Raw genomic sequence first — 13561 nt, 5'->3', positions numbered from 1 at the left:
TATAGTAGTATATTACAAACAACTCCTTACCCTACTTAAATATGTAACAAGTAAATTTAAATGTATTTTCTTGCAAAAAAAAAAAAAGCTTAATAATTTAGGAAAAATTAGTAAATGTTTTCATTCTCCACTCATGTGAGTAATGGTTGTTAAGAACAACCCCTTTTTTATTTAAAATCATTTACATACTGACCAGTTCATGAGTATGATATCTAACTCTCAGATGATGAAAAACTGTCAGTAATTGTTAAACATTTATTTAGAAGTATCTTAGACGGAAGTAAGTAGACTTACCAACACAGTAGCGTCCATTGGGTGCCAGCACAAAGCCGGGTTTACAGATGCACTTAAAACTGCCATCTTCATTAATGCACATGCCATTCAAGCACATGTTTGTGGTTGCACACTCATCATGATCTGCAAAAAAAGATAACATTAAACTGCTGTGAGGTGCTTAAGAATGTGAAGCTTAGAAAGAGAGTTTACTTTATGATGACCTTATATATGTGAGTACTAAAGACTGATTTGGAAAAAATACATTTTTGATCCCGTTCCTTTGATCTCAGTTTTGGCATCAATAAATACAATTTTACATAGTCATACAAATATATCAGACCTCTGATTAAGGTTTACATTATTGTTGCTTAAAAATTTTTGATCAACTCACCTACACAATTCTTTCCATCAGGAGTAGTCTCAAAGCCAGCGTTACAGATACACTGGAAGCTGCCCTCTGTGTTCACACACCGCCCGTTTCTGCACATCACTCCGTTCATTATACATTCATCAATGTCTAGTAACAATAAATAAGAAATTTAACATATTTTCATGTAAAAATGTTATTTAAGCTGGATAGTATGCAAAAATACTGCTACTAAGGCAGAAAATAAATAATACCAACATGAACAAAATACAACATGGAACACGTTAGTCTAAATAAAATGTTAAGCCACAATAGATAGATCAATGCTATACACTTTTTTAAGTAAACCTATTTTATTTGCGATAAAATAGGTAATAAATGTTACGTACCAATGCATGCTTGTTTGGTGGGATTGCTTTGGAACCCCTCATGGCATCTGCAGTGGTATGATCCTTGAGTGTTCACACAGTCTCCGTGAATACATGGACTGCTGGCACATTCATCTACATCTGTAAATCACAATAGTCTGTTGAAGATCTCAAGTGTATACAAAATTACTTTCATGTAAACTTAAATTTTGACTTCAACTATAAATCTAATTTTTGCTGAATTAAGTGATAGTAGTAGATATGAGAGCAGTACAGAGGAGAACCAGAAGCAGAGCAGAGTAGAGATGAATGCAAAGAAAGCATTGGGACTGTGCAGAAGGGAGAAAGAGAAGACCGAGAACTAAATATATGAGTGTAGATATTAGAGTGGGAGAGCACAGTGGAAATGACAAGACACTAAATAGGAAGACGAAATGGCAGCATGACTATTAATGATATGCTACATAAGTGTGTCCCACTGTCCCACAGATCCCACTGTCTACTTTAGTCCTGGCAATTAATATTGCATATCATATAGAGAAGGGAATGATCAGCTTTGGGTGTAAAGTACTTGAATGGGTTCCCTAAATCCCTAAAATAAATATAGAAAACCTACTCTGCATATAGCATCTATTTTAATCTGACTTAAGTCTGATGGTGTCCATTTTATTGCCTTACCTATACATTCCAGTCGGCTGTCCTGTTTGTAACCCATGTTGCATTCACACCGATAACTATTTGGTGTAGGGATGCAGCGTCCATTTTGGCACAAGTTGGTGAAGTGCTTACAGATATCTCCAGTCTGATTCAATGTAGCGGTTCCTTAAATGTAAAAAAAAGAAATACAAGTTTGTAACGGATTTCAAAACACATTTACAGTTTTCCATAACCATGTTTAAAAGTTACTGCACTATTGTGTGTAGAATAATAAGTAATGTCCAACACCAGTCTGTAGATATCTAGGTAATCTTTACTCATGATTGTTGTATTTATGAGTGCTAGATTGCAGCCAGCGAGTAGTCAGCATATTCTCTGCAGTGATAGCTAAAAGCCACCAGATGGAGCATAGTGATTTAAAACACTAAACAGCCATGTCGAATAGTAATTACACTTGAAATATAGAGATAGTAAAGAACACAACTGTGATACAAGTTATTGAAAAAAATAAAGTCTAGCTTAGAAGTTTATTGTAATTACATGGAAACATATGCTATAAAAGTAAAGGGGAACTTCTGGGTAGAGAAGACATTGTAATGACCTAATGTGATTATGTGATAACTGCTCAATCATGCTATAGCATGGCTTAGAGTAAATGCTTGCTACTGATTATGTTTATTGTAACCACCCACAAATCAAGATGATTAACTTCTCCACAATTCTTACCAATCTCTGTACCCACACTAGGTAAGCCAATAGTTCCTTGCCCATTTGGTCCAACTCCAATCGGACCGTATCCATTAGGTCCAATACCTCCTGGTCCAATTCCACCAGGGCCAACTCCTCCAGGTCCAATACCACCAGGCCCATGAGGATAAGTTCCTGGGTATGAAGGCCCTAAGGGCAGGCTTTCAATGCAAAGTCTTCGGTATTCATCTGTGGATACAAGCAACATTACAAATATGTCTTCAATTTGAGAAAATGTCTAAAATCAACATCCTTTTCCTTTTTAGATAAGGTTTCTAAACTTTGTAAACCATTCCTTTTCGTATGGCTGAAACTTTATTTATTATTTAATACATAGTTACAACATGATTTATTTTTTATGTTAAGATATCAAATTATACACACAAAGAACTAAACAACATATTTCCAGTCTACAGATGTGCATAACAAATCATTTGCTTAACTGGAAGCAATATGTCTCAATGTTAGGATGTTTGAACTTGCAGGTTACATTTCCAATATAATGTGTGTTAACGGGTATAAAACTTATGAAACTACTGGCATTTGAACAAAACTGAATACACTGAGTACTTACCAGACCCCCTGACTGGACACATTTCTGGGGTTTGACCTATGGCCCAGCATCGCCCAGTATCACAGCAGCATTGTCCTTTTGTGTACTGGCCAGGAAGTTCCCCAGCACATCGGCCCCCAATTAAAGCAGAGAAACAGCTGCCAGCCCTCTGATCTGGAAATAAAGACAGGAAATCACAAATAGGCAGCCAACTCAATTTCAGATTTTATCAGGAAATAAACTGGCAGGCAAAAAATGAAGTATTTATAAACTGTACTGTACTCACTATGTGTTGTCTATACAAGGAATGCAAAACAAAGCCAAACAGAACATTTTCTGTTTTTCTTCAGAAAGAATGCAACAAAACCACTCCTTAAATGTAACTCTCAATGGGCTCAATTTACAAAAGCATAATGCAGGTGTTATTTCTATCACTGTATATGTAATTGCTTTGATTTTGAGATATTTAAACTACTGTCAATTCACAAAAATAATTATATGGGTTAACGCTTATTAAATAGCTTTAGGTGATAACTAAGTTTTAATGAGGTGTCCATAAGGGCAGCAGAAAAATAAACTGTTTTAGATGATGATATATTAATTTGAGAGACCTGTGTTCTGGTAACACCCACTAAATATTATTATATGCCGAGGCAAGCACTTGACTTGACTGAATTTTCAACTTTTAGGCAGTTGCAATAATTTAACATATGATTTGCAATTAACCAACCTTACTCTTCGAGGGAAACCTGACATAGAACAGGCATGGAGCTGCTATTGTTTTTTTTGGAAATTCTAGTTCCTAGGCTATCATACTAACTCTTTGGCTTAAATAGGTCAATGAACTTTGAACAAGTATATAAATGACTAGTCACCGATAATTGTTATCTCTGTATAAAGAACATAACATGGAGGGTCAAGATAGGAGCAAAACTATTTACTTGTTCAAGAAAACAGAGATGTTTCCCAAATGACTTCAGAGTATAAAGAGAAACATTATTTACCAATAGGGAGAGCAAAGTTGAGAAGGTGAATTACCGCCCACCCATAACACCTGTGAACCCAGTTTCATGTAATAGGGTAACACTGATTTTCAGGGTATCAAGACTCTTTACTACTGAAGGGTATGGCACAGGGTTATTTTAAGTTTTTTCCAACTAATTAAGTACTTTAGGGAGCTAGGAGCTAAAAGCTTTGACATTTTCTAAAGTGGATCTAGATCATATGTTCCTAAGAAACATAATTTTACTGAGAATATATTATAATCTAAAATCACTCTTCATTAATATAAGGACCAATATTATCCCCATATCTTACAGAAAGCTAGAGTATACATTTCTTTCTAGGAAAAAAGTCAGGATTTAAAGAATTTAATAGGTGTATGGTATGCAGTCCTAATTGGCGTGTCTTTACTTGCCTTCGCTGCCACTAAGTTATGGTATTCTGGGGGAAATGTTAACAGGGACCAGGTGTTTAGGAATGTAAAAAATGTATGCAGACCAATTTAAAGTGTAGTTAAAAATCCAGAATTAACTGTTCAGAAACTATTATCAATAATGTCCATAATCAATGTGGTTCCCCTTTCCAATTTTTGGTCACCCTTTAAAATAGTTGGACATGGATGGTTTCATTTCATACCATGACTTGTATCATTTTTAAAAACTGGCTACATGCTTGTGGTTCTCTTGATGTATTGAATATATTACTCTGCAAGTATTTGAAAAGAACAACTTTCATACTGATCCTGATCTTTTTCTATCGCCAACTGGTATAAAACGTAGCTAACTATCAAACTGACTTGAAAACCCAGCATGAGACACCATTATTATTATTTTTTTCTTGGAGACCATAGTTGTCATTTAGCAAATTCAGATTGGCTTCCTTCATACTGCTCATGTGAGTGCTTCCACCTATCTATTCAACAGGTTATAATCACACTAGTAAAAGACTAAGTTTTTATAGGCCACTGTACAACTTCTTCAGCCAGCCTTTTTTTACTGGCCTCTAGATTTTTAACAATCTTTTTTTTGCAGTTCCAATAGATACCACGCAAGGAAGCTTTCATGAAATATTTGTAATAACAGTAATCTATAATGATAATAATAATAATAATAGGAATAGTAATAATCTAATTATCAATACATTTAGGTTTTACCCAAGATTCACACAACTGTAGTACATGATTCAGTTAGAAAAAAGTAACCCTGGATGAAAGGTCTGTAAATCCTGGATAAAAACATCAATACCAAGTCCTTAGAAATTTATTTTTGCCTTTTCATAAAATGTGTGAACCTTGAGTGAAAACTGACCCCGTAAAGCGGAACTAATTTATTAAAACAAAAACAAAAAAAATTGCACTGCAAGTAAATTGTGTCATTACATGACATTACATTGATTTCTGTCCTGGCCAATCAAGATGGCTGAAGACCTGAACCTGGAAGATGTTGGTGCTGACGATAGAACAATGTGAAATTAGTAAGGTTAGCTTTTATAGAAATCCCCTTTGTAAAATACACTTATGGGGTTCTTTTTTCTACACAAAGGGATGCTTTTAGGTTACAGAGATCTGACACTGTACTTTTCTAACCAGCAGACATCAATTATGTGCACACATTTAAAAAAAATAATCCCCAGCAAGTCTGACTCTTTATTTTCTGTATTTTAACAATAAATTATTACGGGTAAAGGTCAAAATTAATCCAGCTTCCAACCGCTAAGAACATCATCTAACTGCCAGAACAATGACATGTTTTTTAAGTGTAATTGGAAATAATTGCAGTGGGATTTTCTTTTAATTGTTTCTTAGTCACACAGACTAATCAAGTTTTATATTTTTTTCTTGTGTGTTGATTTTTGCTTTAAACAGAATTCTGTTGAAAATCTGAAAGATTGTGCTTTAAACCTCTGATATGTGAGCCACTGATTTACTGATGACTGTGAAGTGCACATGTATTTATTTTCTGAGCTTTTTCTGCATTAGGTGGGCAATTTTTAAAATGTAAAGAAATGTAAAGAGTAGTGTGCATAGTAATTCATCAGCATTCATTTTAACTAAAATAATTTCTGATATAACATTTCCACAGGCAAATGAAAAAGAAGTAAAGTGAAAGAACCCGAGTCCAACTTGAACATCCAATTACATACATGAAAAGATCAAACTAATCATCTAAATATTCTTCTCTCCTCTGAAATATATACTTCTACCACAAATGCATGATGTATAGAGAACCAGTAGGCTGTAATCCGTACTAAATAACCAATGAATATATCCTTATTTAAGGCAGTTTATTACAGAATGGTAATGTTTAGGTGAGTTTGGCCATTATATGAGTTTTAAAAGTTAAGTTGGTGTAAAAGTGTACATGAATTTCAATGGATGAAGAATGGTTTTACCAATAGAAACACTTACCAATGCAGCGAGATCCATCAGAGCTTGTGGTAAACCCTCTAGGACACACGCATACATAGCTTCCAGCTGTATTGGTGCATTCCCCACCATCACACACATTAGGTATTGTACTGCACTCATCAATATCTGTTGGGATAATGGGTAAAATTATACTCTGAAACAGTCAAACCTACATCTCTTACATGTTCATAATAAAAGGCATATGGTGATGATCATCAGCACAATTCTGTACAATGGGATTCCTGCCAGTGTTTCACAAAGAAGTTAGTCTTATCCAAGGCCAATACCAATAACAGAACACTCACTGGCAGCAAAAGGGTTAGCTGTGAGATCAGACACTCAGACAAACTTTTGTGTGTAAGGCAGACGTGTTTTATGGTCGTCTAGTATGGATACCACCTTCTGTTTCCTAGATCAACCCAGTTCTGAATAGCAGCCAAAGTCATTAAGCTGTTCATAGGCTCTTCCCATCAAATGGGAAAAGCAGTTTTCAGTAGCCAGAACTGATGGTTATGTGGATCAGTGTAGGAAACAAGATTGAAGTGATGTCATATTATCTAGAAAAAATATGTATGACTTTAATATGAAATTGCACGAGAGGCCAAAGAGAGCCACCGAAAGAAGTGTTATTGGATAAACAGAAGTATGCAAATATGGGTGCTTTAAGTAAGTGTACAGTACAGTAATAAAATCAGTGGCACATAAAAAGAAACTGATAAAAAGTAGTACTTGATTTTTATTTTTATAAAGTGAGAGAGTAAAATATGTCTATTTAAATATAGTGAACAATTCTAAATCATTATTTGATCCACTTTAGAAATACGGTCAAGTTTTATGTTTTTATATAGTAGTCTATAGACTGTCCACTTGGCAAAATAAGACAATACTATAAATACCGGTACTATAAAGCTTGGTACATAAAGTGAAGTTCTGGTAACAACAGCAAACCAGTATTCAGAAATCATGCATTTATATTCCTTTACATGCCTTTGGGTATTCTTTGCAAAGTGAATTTCTGCCCTAGAAACTTTTAAATCAACTGCAATATAATTTTTTGTACTACTTTATGATATCATGTATTAACAAGTTAATGTGTGTGACATCTTCACAAGGACAAGGTGGAAAAAAAATTTGTTATGCACATGATTGGATGATTATAATGAAGACTTTGGGTTTATCCAATGTTATTTCTTGAAACATTTGGAACATCTATTGTATGTGTTCACTTAAGTCATTGTCAGGCAAGATTTGTCAGATGAAGCTATATGAATTGCCAAATCCATAATGTACGTATGAAAATCCATGCCTTATAAAAAGTAGAATAGGGTGGCTGTTTTGGGGTCATATGTAAATTCCAGTTTTTGTTGCAGTGAATTACCTAGTTATTTTTTCAGTTAATTGGTGTTACTGAGGTTTTTTAGTGTGATCAACAGCAAAGTTTGATAAGGTTCATCTAGTGACTGCACATATATTTTGTAATCATTACAAAGCATGACAATACAGTACAGCTGTCTGTCATTAAAGTACTCGAGTATAGAATACTGCTGAATATCTTCTTTTTTTAACACCCCCTTCAGGCACATTTCTGAAGTAGAGAATATATGTTACTTGTCACGTAGGACATACGGCTGATGTAGGAAACAAATATATTCTGTTTCTAGGATGTCATCTAAATAAACTCTTAAATGATATGTGGAGAATATTTTCATCATTAAAACATTGGCATTCCTTGTAAACAATGTAATATGCAAAGTAACAACTGCTGACAGCTGCACTCACACAATGCTATAATGTGCAAAAAGAAAAAGACCACAACAGTAAACTTTGTAAGTGTCAACAGACTATTCACACCACACATCATTTTTTACCTTCACACTTCTGGGAGGTCTCGCTCTGTTTGTGTCCAGCTGGACATTTACACTCATAGGAACCAACCGTGTTAATGCAGGTGCCACCATGGCACAGACCAGGTATAGCTTGACATTCATCAACATCTGTTAAAGAATAGAGACATTTTGTAATGTTATGTTGTCATGGCAGTGGTTACTAAAAATCTTTATTTTAAGATAAGAAAAGAATAACATTATTTTACCAATACAAAAGAAGTGAGAGAGAAAGACCCTGAAGCACTACTTCTCTTAGCAGGTTTTAGTAAAACCTTTCAACATCAATCATTATTTCGCTTTTCAAAAAAATGTTTATTAGTCAAGTGTTTCCTTATGCCTGTGAATACTTTTGAACAAGCCATTAGGCCCAGTGGGAATTGTTCATATTTTGCCTGCTGGCATGTGGGCGATATGGAAAACTGGAGACAGATGTGTCTACAGTTCTTCACATCAGCAAGCATAATCTAAACATTTTTTATTGGGCATAATGCTGAAATGTTGTGTCTATGTGAAAATTCCACAGTCAGCTGCAGATAACTGTATGCAAGTGTAGACATACCCCATGGCAAGGGGGAAAATGAAAATATTTTAAGTGATAAAATATGAATGAATATTTGCCTATTAATCCTAAACAGGCCAGGTGCTGATGTTGTATGACCTGCAGTTGGCATTCCAATCATCCCAAAGGTGCTCAGTAGGGATGAGGATAAGGCTCTATACAGGTAACCTAAAATACCCAAACACTACACACATCATAACTTTATGGACCTAGATTTGTGAAGGATAACACCTTCATGCTAGAAGAAAAAGGAACTTCTCTAAACTGTTGTCAATAGGTTTGAAGTCTACAAATATTCAACATCTTTCTTGACGTGGATGTCCAGATACCTATGTAGTGTATAACTGAATATAAAACCATGAACAATATATTATAGTGACCATTTGTACCTGCCTTGGGGTACACTATTACTTAAACTAAAATGTAGGAAAAAATAGCAAAGGTCGTTTTTACAGTTACCTCCCATAAAATAGTTAGATGAATCAAAAGGTGGTATTAAAATTGTTAATAGTTATTGAATATATATTCACATAAATATGAAATTAGGCTAACATGAACAGTTGTTCCAACCTTAAAGAATTTTGTTACTGTATTGCAAATTTAACATGCAAGTCTTTTCAAAATAATTCCAGCTGACAAAAACAGAAACAAATAAAGATAAAAGAAACCTTCACAAAATTGCTGACCTTTAGAAAGAAAAATACCATGCAGTGACATTTTAGCAAAGCCTTGGAGGGTTTGCTAGTTATATGGTTTTTGTAAAGGAACTGAGTACATAATCAAGTACATTGAGACACAAGCCTGAAACAACCTTCCAAGGCAGTCAAGAATGTATCTTGCAATAGCAGAAAATAAAGCAAAAAAATCCCAAAAAATTGAAAAATAAGGCACTTTAGTTTTCCTTCCAAAGATGCAATTGTAAAATCTCTACATAGGATCTGAGCATAGGCTCATTTGGAACAGTTGAATATAACCAGATGTGGAGAACAGCAGTAGGATTAAGCTCTGGATTACAACTTCCATGAAACGTATGCTGCTTGGTGTACAAAGGTCTCTCTGTTTATAGCATTCTCCTCCAAAAAATGAGAGGTATTATTGTCCGAGGTTTGGGGGTATCTGTCCAAGGTTTTCTTTATTGTCTGAGTTCAAGTCATTTCCATTTTATTACCAAGTGTCAGTATATTGATCATTGGTACACTAGGACAATGTTTATCTCTTGTCAAGACAGACCAATCAGGGTCCGCACCATGACTCCTGCTAGCTGTGCGCAGGTCAAAATGTTTTAAATATAATTTTAAAATTAAAAAAAAAGTTATTTTTAAATCAATTAACCAGTTCTGTTTTGGTTTGGTGTCAACAAAGACTGTATTTATTATAGAAATGTGTGGCTCGCTTTTTGTAAGGGCCAGAGTAGGCAAAAGTCACATGGCCAATTTAGTTGCAGCAAAGATCTTTTTTTTAGATTTCCCACTTAGAAAGTCATAGTATTTTCTAGGGAATCAAAATAATTAGCAATTTGTAACTTTACTTATATGGGGTTTACTACAAATTGCTAGGCGCGGCTTTAAATCAATATCATTTCATTGTAACTAATAATTCTAGCGATTACATCGCAAGCTACCATTTGCTACCAGAACAGTGATTAATCACTGCTCCAAAATCACTTTTGGGGCATGGCCCTATTGGTGAACCACAGTGACATTATTTTTTCTTTGAACTGACGTTGGAAAATGTATTAGTGTGATATGGCTGCTACCTTGATGATCATGAACGCATAAAGCTTTAGCATATAGGATGTATAGGAAGGAAGCCTTATTATGCCCTTGAAGTGGACCATTATATCGGCACTGCATCAAGCAAAAAAAAAGATGGTACCCTGGGATTTTTTACCCCTTAAGTTTGTCCTTCAATAGCTTTTTCAAATTGGAAACCAACTGTTGTGCTTTGCCAAATGTAAAAGCTGCTATGTCCGAGCACATTACCGAACTACATCACTTAGCAATTCTATCTGTCTATACCAAACTGCATGGAATTTAAGAGAAAACCTGGACCCCCAAATGCCGGAAGACATAACTGTTAACAACTGGTTGTTTCCATTCTGATTGAAAGTGTTTCTGAGCCACTCAGACTGGAATGCCCATTTGTGAATTGCAGATATGTAAACTTGTAAAATAGTTTTGGCAGCAGCAGAACCTTTAGCATAAACATAAAGGGGCCTGTGAAGCAGGAAGGGCTGTGACAATGTTTCTGTACCAAAAGTCAGGACACACAATAAAGCTCTGCACACAGTAACACAAAATTGCACTTTCAAACATTAGCAGATTTTCTTTACATAAAATGTTACAAATTTGTGATGGGTAATCTTGTGATCTGTAACTTGTTGCATTATATATAACCTTACCATGATTCTTTGCTGGCCCTAACCACTTCCAGAACCTTCCTAGATTCCTGTGTAAGTTTTCACTTTCTAAAAGTAAAAACTTGGATTCTGGCCTGGTGATGGGCAACAGTTAGTGAATTTCGGGCAAGGTGGAAAGGTCACGTGTTTCCCCATACATGGGAACACTGAGAATGCTGGTAAATGCAGGGAAGGTAAGCCCACAGATAACAACTGTATTACACTACTTTTTATTCAGCCTAGATTTACATTTCCAAAGTCAAAGGAGGTAAATTTGACTATCATTTGACTATCTGGCAATCATCATTATAATGTATAGAACACAATGACTGAGTACTTTATACTTTTACCTCATTATAGGTCATTTTGTTTCTTTTTGGCCTTGCAGAGACTGCACACAGAGTATCTAAGCTGCCTCCTTTGGGTTAATTCGAACAACTGAGAGATTTTAGGTGCAGCCCAACAGAGTCAAACATCTTTTCCAAGCTTTTGATTATTGACCGAATCCTGCCACCCAGTAGGTGCGGGAAGGAGAATTCTAAACAAAACTCAATTTACCTTGATTAGTACAGCAATTAGCTACGTACTTTTTCAAGGCATCCTAAATGTCTGCAATTTCACATGGATCTGCTTAACTTTACAAAAGAACGAAAAAGACCCTGTTCTGTTCAGCCAATTATAGTTAACCCATCTGGTACTATTCTGTTTTTCTATGCTTTTATGACAACCTTTTCTATAGTTTTGCATAACTTTTGCAGTCACCCTTGAAAAGTCAATCAAAAAAGGACCCTTACACTGCAAAATATGTGTTACAACTGCCTAGCACATTGTAAAGCTTCACTGCCTTATTTAAATGAGGTATCTGAAAGAAAAAATGGACCACCAAGGAAAATATACTGAAATAAGAGTTAGACACTGGATACTGTATGTAGTTTGGTAAAGTTTTGTAGGTATTTACCTTGGCAGGCTCCAGTGCGGATATTTGGAATAAACCCTCTGCGGCATGGGTGGGGTTGAGCAGGACACATTTCACATGGATGACCCCAGGCACGGCCAATGGTGGCACAGCACAATGTCTTTGTACACACAATTCCACTGAGCTGGCCCTGACACATCTGGTTGCTGATTTGTGTGAAACAAGGCCCGGTCCGGTAATCTAGGAGAACAACAACACTGTTATGGCTGGCCAAAGAAAACAAAACCCCAACCACACACATTGTTACACAGTCACCTAAAATAAACCTTTAAACAGATGGAATAGGGATAAACACTGATTACTACTTAGTATTCACCAGTGCTTTCTGAAACCACCTGATATTAAAATGCCTTGATCATGATTGAAATATGAGTGTTGCCATTACTGCATCTCCTAAAAATGCTGCTTCCTTGTCTGTAATTAGCCTTTGATACTAAACAAACATACAATAAGGTAAGTCAGATTTTTTTATCCCTATTCTTTTTAAGCATACCATGTTTGCAAAGATACCCAGGTTCTCCCGTAATAGTCTTTTTTCTCCTGTCTTGGAGAGCTTTAACAAATCAGGCCCAATATGTCCTGCATATCCATAGCATATAATCATGTGCCCAGCATGTCCCTGGCAGTGTTCAATATTCCAATCTTCTGTGGAGGAGTATTCTTTGTGGTCAAAAACTTCTACATAGTAAAGTAATCCATTTGTTCATTTTATTCTTAGCAGGAAACGTTTTCACTAGCTGGACATGCAGTTAGCAGTGTTCCTTTGCTGAGCATGGTCCTTTTGTAAAGTACTAAACATGTTTCTGTAAAAATGTTCTTTGCATGTGCAAAGAATCAACAAACAGAGCAGCAAATCCTCGGCAGTCATCTTTTATGATTACCATGTTCATAGTGGTGTCCCTCTTGTGCTAGGTATGATTGCAGTACAGTAAACCATAGCATGTGCATGGATCTATAGCAGTCAGCAATTTCTTGTCAAACTAAACAGCATGGTCAGTGTGGATCTAGTAATCAATATCTTGTGGCAGTATACCCTTGGCAGTAATCTCTCATGATTACCCTGTTCATAGTGGTGTCCTTGTTGTGTTGGGTATTATTGCAGCACAGTAATTCTTACCATATGTATTGCAAAATGATCTACTGATTGTGTGTCTACCCAAGTAATCAGCATGTTCCTAGATGGGTACTTTGTGTTCTATACATATCACTGCCTATCCCTTTTATATGGACTACATATCTATAGCAAAGTACTCCATGTTTTCAGCATGGCCATGGACATGCCTCTTAGATGCACAGCCAGTGTAAAGAGCATCAACTTATGTGTTTTTTTTTTTCATCATTTATACTGTAAGCCATATTAACTGT

General features: G+C 35.6%; 1 protein-coding gene across 1 annotated transcript in view; it reads right to left on the bottom strand.

Moving 5' to 3' along the window:
• The window catches only part of LOC140326541 (fibrillin-2-like), a 97088-nt gene that overhangs the window by 33451 nt on the left and 50076 nt on the right, over window positions 1-13561 (bottom strand). Inside the window, exons 7-15 of the mRNA XM_072405220.1 lie at window positions 12179-12376; window positions 8246-8371; window positions 6378-6503; window positions 2990-3142; window positions 2395-2604; window positions 1690-1833; window positions 1033-1152; window positions 668-793; window positions 295-417 (exon numbers count right to left, since the gene is read on the bottom strand). Of these exons, the coding sequence (XP_072261321.1) occupies window positions 295-417; window positions 668-793; window positions 1033-1152; window positions 1690-1833; window positions 2395-2604; window positions 2990-3142; window positions 6378-6503; window positions 8246-8371; window positions 12179-12376 (1326 nt within the window). The remainder of the gene's footprint in view (window positions 1-294; window positions 418-667; window positions 794-1032; window positions 1153-1689; window positions 1834-2394; window positions 2605-2989; window positions 3143-6377; window positions 6504-8245; window positions 8372-12178; window positions 12377-13561) is intronic.

The sequence above is a fragment of the Pyxicephalus adspersus genome, chromosome 3 (assembly GCF_032062135.1).
Source record: "Pyxicephalus adspersus chromosome 3, UCB_Pads_2.0, whole genome shotgun sequence".
NCBI classification, from domain to species: domain Eukaryota; kingdom Metazoa; phylum Chordata; class Amphibia; order Anura; family Pyxicephalidae; genus Pyxicephalus; species Pyxicephalus adspersus.
This window is presented reverse-complemented; position numbering and strand designations above follow the sequence as displayed.